At 49.9% G+C, this 21,937-nt stretch overlaps 1 protein-coding gene across 3 annotated transcripts in view; it reads right to left on the bottom strand.

The window, feature by feature from the left end:
* Nucleotides 1–21,937, bottom strand: part of UBR2 (ubiquitin protein ligase E3 component n-recognin 2) — a 1,804,160-nt gene that overhangs the window by 952,300 nt on the left and 829,923 nt on the right. For all 3 annotated transcript variants that reach the window (XM_086927821.1, XM_086927820.1, XM_086927822.1), the window contains one exon: nucleotides 21,297–21,451. In XM_086927821.1, the coding sequence (XP_086783947.1) occupies nucleotides 21,297–21,451 (155 nt within the window). The remainder of the gene's footprint in view (nucleotides 1–21,296; nucleotides 21,452–21,937) is intronic.

A 21,937-nucleotide genomic window follows, 5' to 3' on the forward strand; every position in this document is an offset into this window, starting at 1 on the left:
AGGGCGACAGAGTGAGGGCGACAGAGTGAGGGCGACAGAGTGAGGGCGACAGAGTGAGGGCGACAGAGTGAGGGCGACAGAGTGAGGGCGACAGAGTGAGGGCGACAGATAGAGTGAGGGCGATAGAGTGAGGGCGACAGATAGAGTGAGGGCGACAGATAGAGTGAGGGCGACAGATAGAGTGAGGGCGACAGATAGAGTGAGGGCGACAGATAGAGTGAGGGCGACAGATAGAGTGAGGGCGACAGATAGAGTGAGGGCGACAGATAGAGTGAGGGCGACAGATAGAGTGAGGGCGACAGATAGAGTGAGGGCGACAGATAGAGTGAGGGCGACAGATAGAGTGAGGGCGACAGATAGAGTGAGGGCGACAGATAGAGTGAGGGCGACAGATAGAGTGAGGGCGACAGATAGAGTGAGGGCGACAGATAGATAGAGTGAGGGCGACAGATAGATAGAGTGAGGGCGACAGATAGAGTGAGGGCGACAGATAGATAGAGTGAGGGCGACAGATAGATAGAGTGAGGGTGATTGTGTGGGGTTGTGTGTGTGTGTGGGGGGTGTGTGTGTGTGGGGGTGTTGTGTGTGTGGGGGTGTTGTGTGTGTGGGGGTGTTGTGTGTGTGGGGGTGTTGTGTGTGTGGGGGTGTTGTGTGTGTGGGGGTGTTGTGTGTGTGGGGGTGTTGTGTGTGTGTGGGGGCGTTGTGTGTGTGGGGGCGTTGTGTGTGTGGGGGCATAGTGTGTGTGTGGGGGCGTTGGGTGTGTGTGGGGGGGTGTTGTGTGTGGGGGGGTGTTGTGTGTGTGTGTGTGGTTGTGTGTGTGGGGGGGTTGTGTGTGTGTGAGTGTGTAGTTGTGTGTGTGTTTGGTTGTGTGTCTGTGTGTGACCTGGGATACCTACTGGCCAAAAGATAAATTGTGCGGAAATGGGGAAATACTGACAGACTAAGAGTGTACGGCTGGGCGAAGGAAATGTAGAGGTGTCGAGCCCTGGAAAAACTGGTTTACAAAGGCTGGGGATGCCCCCAGGAATTTGTGAAGATATGGGATGTCTGGGGCACGGTGGAATGCCAGTGAACGCAGCTGGGGGGTGCAGACCAAGAAGGGATGGGGGGGGCAAACACGCAGACGACCGGAGATGAGTGCTCGGGGAAGATAGTGCACAGTTAGTGCCAGACAGGCAGGGGGTGTTAATTAAGTCCCTTGTGAGGAAGAGCCTGTTGAGGTCACTCAGTGTGGCATACCACGGGAGGGAAGAAAACACAGGAACATTATTGATTGCAACTAAGCCCCTCCCCCATTCTGCATGTCCCCTCCCCAATCTCTCCCTGCCCCCTGTGGCTTCTGCTTCACAACGGAAGAAACACAAAAGCAAGAGTGTGGGAGGGGGCAAGGGGTGCGCTTTACAGATGGGTGCAGTAAAGGGTGAGCGCTCGGAATAAGTGAACGAGAAGGGAATCAGATGAGAAAGGGGGGACACAGGAGGGGCACAAGAAACAGAACTAGAAAATGGGATTGAAAGTGTGAAACGGTATAAAATAAAGGAAGGGACAGAGAAACAGAGTAGTAGGCAAACAGATAATCTGACATAGAGCGAAAAAGAATGAGATAATGGATGAAGTCAGGTGACGAGAAATATAAATAGTTGGAGAGAAACAGAGGAGGAAAAAATGTTAAGTGAAATAGAGACGGGGGAAGAAACAGAAGAGGATCGAATGAAAACAAGAACGCTATGAGCAAAACAGTTTAAGTAAATATCTTAAAAGAAATCTAAATCACAGTGCGACTATACACATACCAAATAGAACGACGGGCGGGTGGGGGAATGGAGACGGCGCACACGAGTGAGGTTGCAGGACATGGCTGATGGAAACATCTATCACATCAAGTAAAACCTCCAACAAAATTTTGATGAAAGTGTGCAAAGGGATGTATTGATTAAGTGCCATGCAGAGGGTTGATAATCATAGAAGATATTATAAATTAAGTGTTGTCCATAATACCTATCTACTATGTTGAACATTCACTTGTATATTTCCTTTCATAGTAGGCCAATTTGGCGTTCAGTGAAATTTCTGTTTGCAGAGAACTTCAACAAAGCCTTGCTGTGTTGTTGTGAATGCATGTAGCCTGTGATGTAATGTATTTACCAGAGTTTGAACCCCCCCCCTCCACTCCCCCGCCTCCACACGATAAGCGTGCTTGCCTACTGGAATGGGAAAAAAAATGGGGAAATCAGAGAGAAGTAGTATAAAGTAGGTCTATATCGATTTAGGACGGTATAGTGATAACTTTTATGCTTCACCGGTTGGAAGACAATTAATAAAATGCCTTTACAACCTAGAAGGTAGTAACTAGGGCAGGGAGGCACGGGAGGCAGAGGTTCATGGGAGAGCATAATGCACAGGAGACAGGTGGAAGAAAGAGATGCACAGGAGATGGATGGAATAGAAACACGGGAAACAGAGACAGATCGATGAAGGAAAGAGAAATAGAGTGAGGGCGATCGATAGACAGATAGATAAAGTGTATTTATGTTGCATTGAGTAGAGTGTAAGTATGAGGTGTGTAATTATATTAATCAGTGTTGTGCTTCCAAAGTTTGGTTGCATCCCTTAAGGGCACACCTTGGGTTCCTTCTAATAGAAAAAGACTCCACTATAGTTTCTTTGCATATGGTACTTTATTTTCATTTATAAAGCTTTTATTTTGGGAATTTCATTCATTCCTTTAGATTTTGTCATTCAATTGTCATGGTCAGAACATTCCATTAGCTCCGATGCATTTCGGGCAAAAGAGCCCTTCTTCGGGGAGCTTATCTAGAAAAATTCGAAGGAACATAGCATCTGTACATGAATTTACAAAGACATTATTCAACATAAAACAGGCTGCTTTACATGCCAATGTGAGTGTTTTGTAGGTGCAAATTGTGTTTGTGAGTGAACCAAAAAGGCAGTGGAACATGCTAGTGGTATATTTGTGAAACAGGCTGTATCTTGATTCAGCCGAAAAATTGGTTGCACTTATGTATCGTGTTCAGGTTCAAACTTGATTCGTTAGCTGTACAACGAGAGAGATCGAGAAAAAAATCGCAACGGCAAAGATCTGTTATAGCCATATTTCCAGGCATCAAGAGAACATTAAGAAAGCTCCACAATTGCTCAGACTTACAGTTCAAAGACGCCAAACGTGACGCGTTGCTCCTCTCTATTCGAGTTTTTGTTTCAGTGTTGTTGCCGACCGGAGTTACGTGTATATGGGCTATATGGAGCTTTGATTGGCTGCGGGCCTTACCACGTGGTTTAATGGAGCCTAAAAACGGACCACGGGCTGCTATGAATTTCACAGTGGCCATATTGAGATGATCGCAAAATGCTGTAATGTGTTAAAACAAAGTGTGATCAGTGCCATTCAAAAGTAACGTTGAAAAAAACTTGTTAAAAAAAACGGAAAATAAATGGACAAATAAAAAAAAAAAATGACCGACTGCGGTTTTTGGATAAATGTGGTGTAAGAATGTAGATATTTAAATAAAGCTAGTGTATTCCACTAATAACACTTCAGAACATACATCTGTTGTCAAAGACTGTTCATATATCATTGTTTACATTTAGAGATAACACGATAATTCCATTCGATCGTTTACTCCATATGGTTTCATGGAGTTCAGTTTATGTATCCAGAAATTCTCCCTACGTAGGAGATACTTATTATTGTCTCTGCCTTCCATTGTCTCTGCCTTCCATTCTTGTAATCACTTCTAGGACAAGGAACTTTAATTGTGAGATGTTATGCTTTTCTTCACTGAAATGCATGGCGACCGATGATTTTTCATTATGTGTTCTGATGTTTGACTTGTGTTCATTGATGCGAGTTTTTCTTTTTCTTTCGGTCTTGCCTACGTATACCTTTCCACACGGGCATTTTAGTAGGTATATAACATTAGGCGTATCGCAAGTAGCTGATACCTTTAGTTTTATGTTAAAACCTTTCATTGGTTGTGTTATGTTCCTGCCTCTTATTACGTTGTTACAGTTGTTGCAGTTTGCCCAGGCTCTCGTTCCTTTCGCTGTTATTTTTTCCGGGGTGTTTTTTTTCAATAATTCTCCCAAGTTGTTGTTTCTTGAGTAAGCGAATATCGGTGGTTGTGTGAACAAAGATTTGAAGTCTGGTTCCATACTCAAGATTGGCCAATGCTTCATAATAATTTTTTTGAAAGCTGCGCTCAGCGTTGAATATTTCGAGGCCATTACTATTTTAGTGTTTACTTGTCTTTCCATGCCTTTTAGCAAATTGGATCTCGGTATTGAGGATACCAGTTGTTTTGCTTGTTCAATAATGTTGTGTGGATAGCCTCTGTCCAGAAATCTTTGTCCCATTTCGTCAATCCTGAAGGTAGCTTTATCCATGTTTGATGTTATTCTTTTAGCACTTGTCATTTGGGAAAAAGGCAAATGGCGTTTTAATGACATCAGGTGGAAGCTGGTAAAGTGTAAGGTATTATTTCTGTCTGCTTCTTTTCAGAACAGGTCTGTTTCCAGGCCAGTTTTTGGGAGAGTGATTTCTACGTCCAAAAACGTGATTTTTTCTTTTTGTATATCCCAAGTTCGTTGATGTTGTTTAGTGTTGAAAGTGCCTGGTGTAGCATTTCTTGTGAGTTGTTCCATAATATAAAAATGTCGTCAATGTATCTGACTAGAAGTTTGGTGTTGTGTTTCCATGTTGGGTTTGAGAAAATGTGCGTTTCTTCATACTGTTTCATAAAGATATTAGCATACATTGTCGCAGCACAATTCCCCATTGAGGTTCCAGTTAGTTATAGATACCATTGGTCCTTGTACTTGAAATAGCTTTGAAATAGGGTGAAGTAGACTAATTCCATTAGGAAAAATTGCATAGCACGTTCTATGGTGGTGTTCATAATGGCCAATTCCATGGCTTCTATGCCCTCTGCATGAGGAATTGAGGTGTACAGCGATTTTACATCTGCCGTACACATTAGTAGACTGTCATTGTCATTAATTTCAACGGTCTTTAGATTTAAGAAAAAATCAGTTGTGTCTTTGATGTAGCTTCTCATTGTTTTTACAGTCGGTTGACGATATTTGTCCAGAAGTTGTCCCAAGGGTTCGTGGAGGCTTCTACGTGTGGACACTATTGGCCTTAGGGGAGGATCCTCTAGGCACTTGTGTATTTTAGGAACCATATATAACGACGGGCTTCTGGAGTTGAGCTTCATCAGGAAATTCCTTGTTTTGTCTTTGATCGTTCCTTCATCGAACGCCTTGTCCACAATATTTTTAAGAATTCTGGTGAACCTAGTTGTAGGATTTTCATCCAGTTTCATGTAGGTTTCAGTGTCTGAAATATGCTCCAAAACTTTTCATTCACACATATCTGTATTCATAATCACTATCGCCCTGCCTTTATCGGCCTTGATGCATTTGATCTCTTTGTTATTAGCAATCCTTCTCAGTGTGTCTGAATCTTTCTGTGTAATGTTTCTTTTGAATTTCTTGTTGTAATTCAATTTTGCAAGGTCTTGTTTTATTAAGTTCTCGAATAGGTCCAGGCATTTGTGGCTGACAGGGGCTTGATAAGTGCTTGTTGGTCTAAGGCCCATTAGTTGGTCACTTTCTTTTTTTTTTTTTGAAAACCTTTATTTAACATTTGCAATCAAATACAAACAAGGGCCTACAACCCCCAGGGCTGGCCGCTAATCATAGGATCTTAATTCACAATGCGCATCGGTTGCAAAGGTATTCAAGTTAGACACAGGATAAGAGGTTTTAATTTTAAAATAATAAGTAGAGAGAGTCAGGTATGGCACAGCGTCTCGGATCACAAAGTGTGGGCGAGCAAAAAACAACACATCCAAGAGAAACTCGCTATCAACTAAGTCAACGGAGGTAAGACGTAAGTCATCAGGATAAACTAGTGCATTGTGATCGTCGACTCAATCAGTAATGTCCGCCCCAGAACGCCAAAACCTCGAACAATCAAGGTACAAATATAGAGATCAGGATGTGGGAAACCGAACCCACTATACTAACCCGGGAGAAGAAAAGAGAGGAAAACAAGGGGAAGAGAAGGAAGAAAGAGGCCATAGAACAAAAATAAAAACGAACACCCATCCCCACACCCCCCCCACCCTGCACCCCTGCTGATGACTACGGCCACCCCCCTCGCAGCGTGCCTGTCGCCCATTAAGAGAACCCGAAATATAGAAGATGAGAAAGAAAGAAAAGACAAAGAACCCCACCCAGTGAGGGAAATCGGAGGAGGGCATGTTGTACGGACTCCCGGTCTCCATCCTCCGTCAAGACCAACCCCGCCCCGGACTCCGTTAGATCAGATAAACAATCCCGGTAAACCTATATGACAATGAGAGACACAGATAACAGTATCAATCCTGGCCCCGCCTATCAAATGCACAGAAATCCTTAATTAAAGAAAGTCTTTTCCACGAAGCACTGCAAGAGTCCAAAGAACAGGGGCAAACAGAGAAGAAAAGTGCGGCAGTTCTCGATGTGGAAAGTCGGTGCCAAAGATGCCCCTCCCCGTCTCCGAAGCCAAGCATTACCCCCATCCGCCATCTTGTAAGCCCGACTGGGGAGGGGAGTCGAAAAAATCCAAAACAACAAAGGATAAGGAATGGAAAGTTCCAGAATGGGGATATCTTGCAAGTGTTCCAACGGCTCCACAGGGTAATCGGGCATAGTACAGTCGGATAGGTCAAATATAGTAGGAGCAAACCCTGCTTCCAGCGCCGGGTCAATACAAGTCTCCGAGGCATAAATTGAAATGCAAGCTGGTTGCCGGGACGCGGGTGTCGAGTCAGGATCCGCTCTCAGGTCTATGAGTCCATCCGTCTCAGACAGCAAGCTGCAAGTCCGAGCTGCAGTGGTTCCCTTGAGTGCCATAAGTGCCTCCAGCACCGTTCGCAGTGACTGGCCAGTTCGAGCCTGCTCCGCGCGCTGCTTTTCTTCCTCCAACATGGTAGTACCCACGGAGTGGCGCCTTCTCCGGGGCAAAATTAAACGGAGCAGGAGTAAGCCATGAGGGACTGATGTGTAACAAGCAATAATACGCAGAGAGGTACCGACCCGGGGGGATCGACGATGCGAATGTCGTAACCCTGGTCAGGGACCCCCGCGACACATCGCCGTGCGTCACTCGTCGCCTCACCTATTGTAGAGCACCAGGCAATTGGTGGTAGCAGACCAATCAAAAGTCCGAATGCTCCAGAGAGCGGACCCGACCACGTTCAGCAGTCCGTTGTTGTTCAACCCGGACCCGGCAGAGCCCGCACTCGAGACCCCGGCTTCCCCGCTGGGTTAGGCCTCGGACGACCATCGATGTAGCTCCGCTCCACAACGGCGGAGAAACTCCGGGATTGCACCACTGGAAAGCAGGTCAAATCACACACACGGATCCGGTGCGGGTAACCAGGATAGTCGACAGGATAATAGGCCGAAAGACGGAGGTCGGCGGAGCCGGGAGACCATGCGGCCATCTTGGTTGGTGTCGTAGCTCCTCCCCAGTTGGTCACTTTCTTGCTTTTCTTGATACGGTAAAACGATCTCGAAGAAATGCCTTAGTCTAAATTTTCACATAAATTTAAACATGCTGACCTCCAACTCTAGTTGGTCAGTGTTTGTTGTTGGGACAAAAGATATTCCTTTTTGGAGTAATTTATTCTCATTGGGATTCAAAGGAAAATCCGAAATATTAATGACTAGTTGTCTTTCTGTACTGTCTTCTTCTTGTCTCTTTTGGGCAATGTTGTGCTCCTGGTGTTTGGATGCTCCTTGTCTTTTTCCCTCCTGGGTCTCCTCTTTCTTCTTGGCCTAGGTCTAAAAAAGAGCTAGTGGTTGCTTCTGTTGTGGTTACTGTCATGGTTTATTGGTGTTCTTTAGATGCCATTTCTTGTGGCCCAGATGTGGTTTGAGTAGGTCTTTTTTGTGGTCTGTTGGATATATCGCTGCCAGATAAAGAGGTATCAGTTTGCTGTGTGTATGGTTTATTTCTTCTTCTTTGTGCGTAGACTTCCGCCCACGTATAGACCTCCCCTAATTTGGAATCAAGGGTGTCCCTTCGATATTTCCTGATTTTCCTTTCATTAATTTCTCGTGAATGTTTTTCCAGTTGTATATTTATGTCTTCCAGGGTTTTTGCCCAATCTTCGGTGGACATCATATTGGTCAACTCATTAGACACTTTCCTTTGTCAAGTTTATTAAGATACTTGACAGTTCTTCCACAATTAATAAGATGAGGTCTAGGCTACATTTATTTAAAATGGCATACCATCTTTCTTGAAAAGGTTTTGAAATTTTGCACAATGATGGTTTTAGTGCTATGGGTAAACCTCTTGGGATGCACTGTGCACAATGATATTTTACAAGAGTACTTGCATGCAATTTTTAGTTTATTTCTCGTTTTGATAAAGTAATTGTCTGATGTTTTGTTCCTTGGTGCGGTTAGTGGATGTTTGTGCTATATACTCGTTGATTAAATTCATATCTATTAAGATTGGATTACTTAACTTCAGTACAAACACTGAGGCAGTGCAACTACCACAAAAATCGTTAGTGTGTAATTATATGGCACTGAGTGGTATTATGTGGAGTGTATTTACGTTGCATTGAGAAGAGTGTAATTATGTGGAGTGTAATTATGTGGCACTGAGTGGTAATATGGGGAGTTTATGTTGTAATCAGTAGAGTGTAATTTTGTGGCGTGTAATTATGTGGCACTGAGTGGTATTCGGAGAGTATGTTGCATTGAGTGCAGTGTAATTATGTAGCATATAATTATATGGCAGTGAGTGCTATTGTTTGGAGTGTATGTTGCATTGAGTGCAGTGTAATTATGTAGCATATAATTATATGGCAGTGAGTGCTATTGTTTGGAGTGTATGTTGCTTTGAGTGCAGTGTAATTATGTAGCATATAATTATGTGGTACTGAGAGGTATTGTGTGGAGTGTGTGTTGCATTCAGTAGAGTGTAATTATGTGGTGTGCAATTATCTGGTACTGAGTGGTATTTGGAGTGTATGTTGCATTGAGTGCAGTGTAATTACGTAGCATATAATTATATGGCACTGAGTGGTATTGTTTGGAGTGTATGTTGCATTGAGTGCAGTGTAATTATGTAGCATATAATTATGTGGAACTGAGTGGTATTGTGTGGAGTGTGTGTTGCATTCAGTAGAGTGCAACACACACCGGTCACTCCACTCACCGCACGGCCCCCGTGTGTCCTGGTCACCGCTGTTGCCCTTCTTGCCGCCACTCCTGCTGCCTGGGCTCCCGCCCTCAGGCCTGCCCCCTCGCCGTCTCCTGTGACTGCCTTTTCTGCCGCAGTTTTTCCCGCCGTTTCAGCTTTTTTCCCGCCCTTGTCCCCCCCCTGCTCTCCCCTCACCGCCTCCTGTGACTACCTTTCCCGCTGCTGTTTTTCCCGCCGTGTCAGCTTTTCCCGCCCTTGTCCCCCCCACTCTCCGCCGCCGCTCCTCTGCGGCCCCGACCCCCTTCCTTATCCCCGGTCCCCATTTGCCACCCCGGTCCCGCCTCCCAGCTTCTCGTCCCTCCCACTTCGCCATATATGGCGGGGACCGCGCGTACGCACAGCGGCCACGCCTAGTGGGCGCGCCGATGGCGCGCCAAAGGCAAGCCCATCTGCGCCCGTCCATGCCTGGACCGCGCCCAGGGCCAGGACCCCTGGGCCCCAACGCTGCCAGCCCACACGACGGACCTACGACACCGCCACCCTCAATGCACTCAACGCCGGCTGGTACCCCGCCTGCTACCGAGCCACCCCGAAACGCACCCACGGACCCTTCACCTGCCAAGCCTGCAATTACACCTGCCTCCGGACCTGCACAGCACCCAAAAGGTCAAGCCCCAGCAAAAACCACCTCAAGTGTATCCTGCTCAACACCCGCTCCATCCACAGACACGCCGTCGAACTCTGGAACCTGCTCGACACAACATCACCAGACGTCGCCTTCCTCACGGAAACCTGGATGAACGCCTCCTCAGCACCCGACATCGCCATAGCCATCCCGGACGGATACAAGATCACCCGGAGGGACCGCGTCAACCAGACTGGAGGGGGCATCGCCATCATCCACAGAAGCACCATCCGCATCACGACCAGCTCCGACGACACCCTCACCGCCGCCGAACACCTTCACTTCCAGATACACACCGACCCCAAGACCACCCTCAGAGGCACTCTCATCTACAGACCACCGGGACCACACACACAATTCAGCGAAGCCATCGCGGACTTCATCAGCCCGCACGCCCTCACCTCCTCAGACTACATCCTCCTAGGGGACCTCAACTTCCACCTGGAGAACAACAATGACAGCAACACCACCACTCTGCTGGACAACCTCGGGCTCAAGCAACTGGTGAACACCCCCACCCATAACGCCGGCCACACGCTTGACCCAGTCTTCACCTCCAGCAAGCACATCTCCTTCAGCCACTCCACCGGACTTCATTGGACTGATCACAGCTGCGTCCACTTCAACTTCAGGAGAACCACAACCCACCACCACACGCAACAGGCTCCCCGCAGGAGCTGGAGCAAGATCACCGCGGACCAACTCACCACCTCCCTCAGACAGAACCCTCCCGCCAACACGACGGACCCCAACGAAGCAGCCCGAAACTTCACACAGTGGCTCACCAACTGCGCCAACGACCTCGCACCTCTGAAGAACCCACCCAGCAGACCCAGCAGCAAGAAAGCCTCATGGTTCACCAACAAACTCAAAACCTCCAAGAAGCCGCACCCTCGGAAAAGCCTGGCAACACGACCAGACTACAGAAAACATGACAGCCCTCAAGAACGCCACCCGCATACACCACCAGTTGATTCGCACCACCAAAAGGACAACATTCAAAGAACGACTGGACAACAACACCCACAACAGCAAGGAACTCTTCAGCATCGTCAAAGAGCTCTCCAACCCCAGCGCCGGAAACAAACACATCACACCCTCGCAAGACCTCTGCGACTCACTCGCCTCATTCTTCCACCGCAAGATCGCCGACATACACAACAGCTTCGGCGCACAGACCACGCACCCAACCACCGAACCAATGCCCCCCACCACCACCCTCAGCACCGAAGATATCACCCGCACGATGAACACCATCCACTCCGGCTCCCCTACCGACCCCTGCCCCCACCACGTCTTCAACAAGGCCGGCTCCATCATCGCACCCCAACTCCGGGACATCATCAACATCTCCTTCACCACCGCCACCTTCCCGGAGAGCTGGAAGCATGCCGAGCTCAGCGCCCTCCTAAAGAAACCGACAGCGGACCCCACCGACCTCAAGAATTTCCACCCCATCTCGCTCCTCCCTTTTCCTGCCAAAGTCGTCGAGAAGACCGTCAACAAACATCTCGCCGCCTTCCTCGAAACAAACGGATCCCTCGACCCCTCACAGTCCGGTTTCCGAGCTAACCACAGCGCCGAGACTGCCCTCATCGCAGCCACTGACAGCATCAGATCCCTGCTCAACAACAGGGAAACAGCTGCCCTCATCCTCCTGGACCTCTCTGAAGCGTTCGACACAGTATGCCACCGCACACTGATACAGCGCCTCAGCAACACCGGAATCCAAGAGAAGGCACTGGAGTGGATCATCTCGTTCCTCGACGGAAGAACCCAGAGAGTCCGCCTCCCCCCGTTCCTATCCGCGGCCACCAAAGTCATCTGCGGCGTACCTCAAGGATCCTCGCTCAGCCCCACCCTCTTCAACGTCTACATGAGCCCCCTTGCAGCCATCGCACGCCAACACAACCTGAACATCATTTCCTACGCTGACGACACCCAGCTGATCCTCTCCCTCACCAACGACCCGCCACCGCCAGAGCCAGCCTACACGAAGGAATGAAAGACGTCGCCGAGTGGATGAAGAACAGCTGCCTGAAACTGAACTCAGACAAGACGGAAGTCCTCATCCTGGGATCATCCCCCTCCGCCTGGGACAACTCCTGGTGGCCCCCTGCTCTGGGCACCACCCCCAAGCCGACGGACCACGCACGAAACCTGGGCTTCAGCCTGGACTCCTCCCTCTCGATGACCAAACAAGTCAATGCCGTCTCGTCATCCTGTTTCAACACCCTACGAATGCTCCGAAAGATCTTCCGATGGATCCCCACCGAAACCAGGAAGACGGTCACCCAGGCCCACATAACCAGCCGACTGGACTATGGGAACACCCTCTATGCTGGAACCACGGCCAAACTACAGAAAAGACTCTAGCGCATACAGAACGCCTCCGCACGACTCATCCTGGACATCCCCAGCCACAACCACATCTCCGCCCACCTGAGAGACCAGCACTGGCTCCCCGTCAGCAAAAGAATCACGGTTAGACTCCTCACCCACGCACACAAGGCTCTCCACGACCTAGGCCCCAAGTACCTCAACAACCGCCTCCTTTCTACACGCCCACCCGCCAGCTGCGATCTACCAGCCACGCCACCGTCCCACGCATTCGCAGAGCCACCGCCGGAGGTAGATCCTTCTCCTACCTGGTGGCCAAGACATGGGATTCCCTCCTGATCCACCTACGGCTGACCCAGGACCATCTCTCCTTCAGGAAGTAACTCAAGACCTGGCTTTTCGAAAAGTTGCAGACCCCTCCCCTCCCAGCGCCTTGAGACCCTAACGGGTGAGTAGCGCGCTCTATAAATTTGACTGATTGATTGATTGATGATTATGTGGTGTGTAATTATCTGGCACTGAGTGGTATTTGGAGTATCTGTTGCATTGAGTGCAGTGTAATTATGTTGCATATAATTATGTGGCACGGAGTGGTATTATGTGGAGTGTATTTATGTTGCAATGAGTAGAGTGTAATAATTAGCGTGTAATTATGTGGCACTGAGTGGTATTATGGGAAGGTTATGTTGTATTCAGCAGAGTGTAATTGTGTGGTGTTTAATCATGTGGCACTGAGTGGTATTGTTTGGAGTGTATGTTGCATTGAGTGCAGTGTAATTATGTTGCATATAACTATGTGGCGCACAAGTTACTACTTGTGTAACGATATATCTGTAAGAGAAATTAGTTAGTGATAGATTCCTTACCTTAGAATATCCCCAGGTGTCAGACTGGATCCGGAAACTTTTGCGTAGCAATACCCCTGCGCGCCGGTAGGCGTCGTCTGCGGCTCCGCGTCCGTCGTCGGCGTCGTGAGCGCCGGGATGATGTCGCCGGAGTACTTAGACGGCGCCCATGCGCGCTGACGTCAGTTCTGATAACACAGCTTTTCCGCGCCAGATACGCAGAGCCATGATAGAACTAACACTGGTGCCATGAAACTAGGGCCCTGAAAGGGGATGACATTAACCCTAGATATCGGTTCGCAGAACGGGGAGGATGGGTGGGTCGGTAAGGAATCGATCACTAACTAATGTCTCTTACAGATATATCGTTACACAAGTAGTAACTTGTGCATCTGAAAGAGACACGTTAGTGATAGATTCCTTACCTTAGAATAGATACCCCAGCAATACCAACCCCGGTGGTGGGTCTGCGAACCAATATCACACCAGAAAGTCCTGGAGGACGGAACGGCCAAAAAAGCCATCCCTCCGGACTTGACTGTCCAGGCAGTAGTGTCTTGCGAACGTGTGCAGCGAGGCCCACGTGGCTGCCTGACAGATGTCCTGCAGGGGGACACCGCGGCCCAGGGCAGTTGTCGTTGCCGTGGCCCGAGTGGAGTGAGCCCGCAATCCAGCCGGGGGCTCCTTCCTCGCCATGGAGTAGCATGCTTGGATACACAAGATGATCCACCTAGAGATGGTCCTCTTGTGCACAGCCTTCCCCTTCTTCGCGCCCACGTAACCAACGAAGAGTTGGTCATCCACCCGGAATTGGCGTGTGCGATCTAGGTAGTAGGAGAGCGCACGTTTTGGATCCAGACGGTGGAGCCTCTCTTCCTCTTTCGAGGGATGCGGAGGCGGAAAGAAAGTGGGCAAGGTAATAGACTGCCCGATGTGGAAGGCCGTGACAACCTTGGGCAGAAAGGAAGGTCGTGTACGTAACACCACCTTGTCAGGATGAACAGACAGGAAAGGTGGAGAGGAAGAAAGAGCCTGGAGCTCACTCACTCTCCTGGCAGAGGTGATGGCAACCAGGAAGGCAGTCTTCAGAGTAAGGAGACGAAGAGGACAGTTATGCAGTGGCTCAAAGGGAGCACACATCAGATAAGTGAGAACAAGATTCAAGTCCCATTGGGGCATCACGAAGGGAACAGGAGGAAACATGTGCGTGATGCCCTTCAGAAATCTACTTACAATAGGGGACTTGAATAAAGAAGGCTGATCTGGAAGCCTCAAGAAGGCTGATAGAGCAGAAAGGTACCCTTTAAGAGTGCCCAGAGCAGAGCCCTGCTGGGCAAGGGAAAGAAGAAAGAGCAGCACTTCCGAAAGGGGTGCAGAGAGAGGATCCACAGCCTTTGCTGTGCACCATGCCACAAATCTGTTCCACCGGCAGGCGTATACCGACTTTGTGGAGGGACGCCTGGCTGCCAGAATGATATCACAGACTTCGGGAGGCAAGTCAAATGGCCTCAACTGCCGCCGCTCAATCTCCAAGCTTGTAGGTGGAGACTGGACAGGTTCGGGTGCAGGACCGTCCCATGCTGCTGCGACAGAAGGTCCTCCCGAAGAGGCAGACGAATCGGGGGATCGACTGACATGCTGAGTAGCTCGGGATACCAGTATCTTCGTGCCCAGTCCGGAGCCACAAGGATAACCTGGGCCCGGTCGCGCCTGATCTTCTTCAGCACTCTGGGCAGAAGTGGTATAGGCGGAAAGGCGTACAACAGACCGCAGCTCCACTCGCGACGAAAAGCGTCTCCGAGCGAGTGCCGCCTTGGAAATTCCAACGTGCAGAACTGATGACATTGCGCGTTCTCTTCTGTGGCGAATAGATCTAACCAAGGCTCTCCCCACTGCTGAAAGAGACCTTGCGCCACGTCCGAATTCATACGCAATTCGTGATCCATCATGCACCGACGGCTGAGTTCGTCCGCCCTGGCATTCAGAGAGCCTGCCAGGTGTTGAACCACCAGGGTCAAACCCTGATGTTCCAGCCATTGCCATAGGCGCAGAGCCTCCTGGCAAAGGGTCCACGACCCCACCCCGCCCTGCTTGTTGCAGTACCACATGGCGGTGGTGTTGTCGGTGAACACTTGCACTACACGACCCCGGACAGAGGGGAGGAATGCCTTCAGCGCAAGACGAATCGCCCGCAGCTCCAGAAGGTTGATATGGAGCCGGGACTCCGCCGGAGACCAGAGGCCTCTGATCTCTGCCTCTCCCATGTGGCCCCCCCAGCCCTGGAGGGACGCGTCCGTCACAACTACGTGCTCCGGGTGGGGTAGGGAGAGGGATCTGCCACTGACCCAGTCGCGGTCCGTGAGCCACCACTGCAGTTGTCTCGCAGTGCCCTCTGAGATCAGGACATGATCGGACAGGTTGCCCTGATGCTGGGCCCACTGAAACTTCAGGTCCCACTGCAGAGCCCGCATCCGCCACCTGGCGTGACGCACCAGAAGGATGCAGGAGGCCATCAGTCCCAGAAGCCGCAGCGTCAACCTGACCGAGACCCGGGATAACGGCTGGAAGACAGGAACCAGAGCCTGAATATCCCGAACCCGCTGCTCGGGTGGGTAAACCCGAAACTGCGCCGAGTCGAGAACCGCTCCGATGAAGAGGAGCTTCTGAGAGGGATACAGGTGTGACTTCGGCACATTGATGGAGAACCCCAGCAAGTGCAGGAGGTCGGCCGTAGTCTGGAGGTGGCTGACGACTGTCTGGGGCGAGCCCGCCTTCAACAACCAGTCGTCGAGGTAGGGGAAGACCGATACCCCCTGCCTGCGCAGATGGGCTGCGACCACCGCCATCACCTTCGTGAACACCCGTGGGGCGCTGGTAAGGCCGAAGGGGAGCACGGTAAACTGAAAGTGCTCTTGGCCTACCGTGAACCGCAGGTAACGCCGGTGGGCCGGCAGGACGGGGATGTGGAAATAGGCGTCCTGCAAGTCCAACGCTACCATCCAGTCTCCTGGGTCCAGGGCAGCCAGGACCTGAGCTAAAGTGAGCATCTTGAACTTCTCCGTCCGGAGGAAGCCGTTGACGTTCCGCAGATCCAAGATAGGGCGTAGGCCCCCTTTGCCCTTCTTGGGTACCAGAAAGTAGTGGGAGTAACAACCACGTCCTACTTCCGGCCCAGGAACGCGCTCGATGGCCCTCTTGGCCAAGAGGGCCGAGACCTCCTCTTGCAGAAGTTGCAAGTGATCCCCCGACACACGGTGGTATTGAGGTGGCATGGATGGAGGGGACGATTCGAAGGGGAGGGAGAAGCCCCTTCGAACAATTTGCAGCACCCACCTGTCCGAAGTGACTGTATGCCAGTGGGAGAGGTGATGGCGAACCCTGCCTCCCACAGGCGTCACATGGGCCTGAAAACTCGGACTAGGAAGGTTTTGAGACAGGGGCTGCTGAGGGAGGTGTGGACTGGCCTCGCCGCTGACCCCGACCACCGCCACGGCGGTTCCCACATCCGCCACCGCGCTGCTGGACGTTCTGCGGCGTGTGGCTGGCGGTACGTGGTGGGGCGCCCCTTCCGTGGCCACGAAAGGAGCGAAAGGCACCCGACTGCTGGCGTGGGGCCGTAAGGCCCAAGGACTTGGCCGTGGCCCTGGAGTCCTTGAAACGTTCCAGCGCGTGGTCTGCCTTGTCGCCGAAGAGGCGACGGCCATCAAACGGCATGTCCAGGAGGGTGGCCTGGACATCGGCCGAGAAGTTGGCGGACCTCAACCAGGCGTGGCGTCGAACCGCCACCGTCGTTGCCATCACCCTGCCCAGTGAGTCCGTAGTATCCAGCCCACACCGGATATAAAAGCGTGCTGCATCTCGGCCGTCCGCCAGGGCTTGGCTGAGTTTTGCCTGGACCTCCTCCGGGCATCTAGGCAGCACCTCCGCAACCGTGTCCCACAGAGTGTGGGTGTAGCGGCCCAAGAGACAGGCGGTGTTCACAGACCGCAGCCCTAAGCTCACAGACGAGAAAACCTTCTTCCCGAACTGTTCATATCTCTTGGATTCCCTGTCAGGCGGGGCCGACGGGAATGCGGTTTGGGAGTTCGAGGCCTGGATGACCAGGCTTTCGGGGGTGGGATGGGTGGACAAAAAGCATGGGTCGCCCGGTGCCGGGCGGTAGCGTCTGGCCACGTTCCTATCCACAGGGGGGCCTGTGGCGGGCTTGGACCAAGTGCCCAGAAGAACGTCACACAAGGCCTCATTGAACGGCAGGAGGGGCTCCGCGGAGCCGGACTGCGGTTTGAGGACCTCGGTGAGGAGATTAGTCCTCACGGCCGCGACGGGGAGCTGAAGGTTTAGGGCCTTAGCTGCCTTCGTCAACACTACGCTGTAAGCAGAACCCGCCTCCGAAGCCACAGTCGGGGGCGACGTAAATCCAGTGTCTGGCGAGGTGTCAATACCACTGGCCTCCCCAAGCTCATATGTCCAGTCCTGCTGTGACTGGCAATCACGTGCCAGAGGGTCCTCGGACCCCTCCCACTGCTCCTCGTCACCTGGCTCCTGGAGACCAGGATCAACAGCCAGGGCCTCCTCGTGGAGATAGAATTCTCCAAAGACCGTCGGAATCGGCGCCCAGCGGCGCCCTTCCGACTCCTGAGTAGGACCGTAGGAAACATTGGGGGCGGCAACTACATCGGCTGCCGGGGACGACACCTGAAGGGACGGCGCCGGTGAGGTCGTAAGGTCGACCGGCGAGGTCCCGGATCCGGAGCCGGATCCAGCGAGGTCGCGCGGCGCCGGGACCGAAGTCGCCAGCGGCGCCGGGGCCGAAGCACCCGACGTCGTCGGGGCCGAAGCGCCCGACCCGGAAGGACCTCCAGACGGAGCCGATCGGCCCGAAGGCGCCACGGGAACCGACTGAGGAGGGAGGGCCCTCATGGCCATGAGGTACCTCTCGACCTCCTCCTGCGACGCGCCGTGCTCAGGGACCCGAAGGTGTGGGGCAGGCGGCGCCGCTTGCGACTCCCGCGGAGCCGCGTGGGCGGTGTCGCCCGAGTCCCCGGCCGCATCGTGCGAGCGTCGGGCGGATCGGAGGATCGATGGTGTCGCTCCGACCTCTCATGCCTCTTACCTGAGGACTTGGAACCAGACGATCGGTGTCCACTCCCGGAACGTCGATGACTCCGACCTCGAACCTGTCCCTCGACCTCCCGTGGGACCGGGACCGGGACCTGGAGCGGCGCGGGGCCGACTGCCTCAGCTCGAGACGCTTGCGGGACCGCTCCCGCCTAGCCTTCGACGTCAGGGCCCGGCAGTCGGAGCAGGTTCGATCGTCGTGGTCGAGGCCTAAGCACTTCAGGCACCGGCGATGGGGGTCCGTGACCGACATGAGTCGGCCGCACTTCGAACAAGGCTTGAACCCGGGCATCCCTGGCACCGATAGTCGAGACAGTCGACTAAAGAGAAGATCAAAAAGGATCAAACTTTTTCAGTCAAAAAGTGACTGGGGGTAGAGCTTCTTCCGGATCTGCGCTAGCTGGCGCGGAAAAAAGAAGAACTGACGTCAGCGCGCATGGGCGCCGTCTAAGTACTCCGGCGACGTCATCCCGGCGCTCACGACGCCGACGACGGACGCGGAGCCGCAGACGACGCCTACCGGCGCGCAGGGGTATTGCTACGCAAAAGTTTCCGGATCCAGTCTGAGGCCTGGGGATATTCTAAGGTAAGGAATCTATCACTAACGTGTCTCTTTCACATACTGAGTGGTATTTGGAATGTATGTTGCATTGATTGCAGTGTAATTATGTGTTGTGTAATTATGTGGCACTGAGTGGTATTTGGAGTATATGTTGCATTGGGTGCTGTGTAATTATGTGGCATGAAATTATGTGGCACTGAGTGGTATCCTATCAGTATTTATCCATATTTGTTTTGTGAATAAATGAAGTTGTAATTTGTATATTTCCGCACTTATTTATTCAATAAATGTGCACTTATACTTTGCTGCATACCGGGTTTCGCTTCTTACAAAGCCCACAAAAATAGCACCCACATGAAAATATTAGCATATTAGCATAGGTTTATATTAAAGCATGCAAACATTTAAGGAAATCAACTATTTTTTTTACTCCCCCATGCTGTCAAACCGAATAGCTAAAGACATAGAATTAGTGAATGACAGCATGGGAGTCAATCCAAAGATACACAATTTTCTGTATTTTTCCACTTTAAAAAAAATACAGATAGGAAACACAATGATTTCTGTACAATCAGTAAAAATGGAAAACTGGGAGCCTTTTGCATAACGATGCGAACCGTGATAGCATTGCAAAAGTGAAAGTGGAAATGCGTGTCGAGCTATAGGCCATCGAGCTTTTTAGCGTGTTGTTCAAGCTGTCATTAGCGTCTGCTGTTAATATCCTCATTCAAGATGGCGGCCTTTTTTAACCTGTTTGAACAAAGTGCTTCCACATGTCTTCCGACTAAAGTACGGTAATACTTCCATCTCAGTAAAGGAACTCAGCCCGTTCCAGGATGGCCCCATTTGGCAAGACTGGCGGCTGTGACCTGAGAATTGAAAAATTACTTTCCTCATTTTACGCACTTTGGACTTCACTAACATTTATCCTTTTTATCAAATATCTGGAAATCACAATTGATTAATCTCTTCTTTAAATCTTAGGTCTATAAACTAGTACATCTCATGTTTCTATTGCCTTTTTTGGTAAAATAAACAGAGTGGGGGTGCACTCTCTTGGATGTAGTAGTTGGACAATTTCAGACGCGAAGATTAAAGTACTCATATGGCTTTAAATTACTGAGTAAAATGCTTCTTTTTATTCCAGACTTTAATTGCTCCTATAGTGTTCATATGAAGACCAACCCCAATACTCATCACAAAATTAGCCAAGACATCCTGTCCAGGAACATCTCCCAATTTTCAGAGGGTCGAACCTCTAAAAGTATTTTACAACAGCATGCTCATTTGAAATTCAGTTATTGCCTGTCCATTCAACAATCCCAAAAAACACAGTTGATGGACAGAATGCAGAACAATGTCTTACATTCACCCCAGTACAAAGACCTGGGCCTAAATCCATCGTTTTTTTGCACTCCACGCCACCCTAGGTCAGACAATGGCTATATGCAAATCAGCCTTGACCCTGTGCCTCATGGAAACAGTCCAGCCCGAACTACCAAGCCATGTCTTTCCTAGACCGGAATCAAGCATCCAAGGACCGGTTTCTGGCTATCAGCCTTCTTCAGCCTGGATAGCTTGACTCCAGTGATGTGGACAGCCTGGGACTCACGTCTGAGCATACCCAGCCCACTCGGGGTGAAAATTGCAGAAAACACAGTTGATGGACAGAATGCAGAACAATGTCGTACATTCACCCCAGTACAAAGATCTGGGCCTAAATCCATCGTTTTTTTGCACTCCACACCACCGTAGGTCAGACAATGGCTATATGCAAATCAGCCTTGACCCTGTGCCTCATGGGAACAGTCCAGCCCGAACTACCAAGCCATGTCTTTCCTAGACCGGAATCAAGCATCCAAGGACCAGTTTCTGGCTATCAGCCTTCATCAGCCTGGATAGCTTGACTCCCTTTTGTACCGCATTCAACAATCCCAGCACAGGCATTCAATACATAGGGATTTACATATATGTCATATTTATTAAACTGGATTGACTAATGTATAATGACAACTGGCTAATTTTCTGTATCATTTCTATTTGAAGCAGTAATTGTATATTTACTTTGATCATCTGTCTTTTCTGGGGAGAATTACTTGTGCATAACTCCTTGCTGAGTTTAAGTCATTATATACAGTAATAGATGCTTTGAGTCTGGTGATGCACTCCACAAACTCTTAACTTGAAAGTAAGAAACCTCTAGAGATAACATTTTTGCAAATATCAGAATTATGCTAGTAACTATTGAAGCTTAATGAGAGTGAATATTATCCTGTACCTCATTTTCATATGGTGCATCGCTATCACTAAAGCACAGGCTTATGCAGAAAATTTGCTGTATATGGTTCGCACCAGCTGAAAATACCATTAGACTGTGGGTAAGCACAGTGACGATATTTACTAGACACTAACGCACAACACTACACCAAGTTCACAGTGACTCCATAATGTATGGGCTTGAAGACCATTTGCAGTCAGTGATCAAAATCAATAAGCAACTCATAAAAATACTTCACATACCCTTTGTAGCATGGACTCGGACCAGGCATTTCCAGTAGTCTCTATTGTCCACTGAAGTACTGTTTCCATAATGCACAGCATGACATCAGACTGAAGGATATTGATCAAACTTGCAAAGAGTGGACAGAAAGCTGGAAGAACAGGGGGTGGAAGAGCTGAAAGGAGAAAATAAAATATATAAAAATCTTATTCAGTCTCTATGTGGAGCTATGACACACACTGAACCTGCTGGAAAGGGCAGCCATTTTTAAAATGATTACACCCCAGAATCTACTGCATGTCATGCAGAATGCCTACTACCACTCAATTCAAAAGTACTTTATTCGTTTTTTTTAGTACAAAACCATAAAAGTTCATATAACATTAAAAATAGCATTCCAAGCTATCAGATAAAAATATACAAGGCAAAATACTGTTTAAAAAGTCCGGCTGTTCTCAACATAAGATGTTAAACTATTGCACAGTCAAAGGGGAACAGAAGACACAAGGTTTTACTCTTAGTGGTCTTACATATCCAAACATTTCCTATACTTCATAGTGCATTTTAAAAAACCAGCACATGAGGTATACTTTCTGGGTTCAGCATTTGTAAATAAAATAACGCAGGGCGAGCTTGTACAAAATTCATTCTTTTTAAAATA

This window comes from Lissotriton vulgaris, chromosome 6 (assembly GCF_964263255.1).
Source record: "Lissotriton vulgaris chromosome 6, aLisVul1.2, whole genome shotgun sequence".
Lineage (NCBI taxonomy): Eukaryota > Metazoa > Chordata > Amphibia > Caudata > Salamandridae > Lissotriton > Lissotriton vulgaris.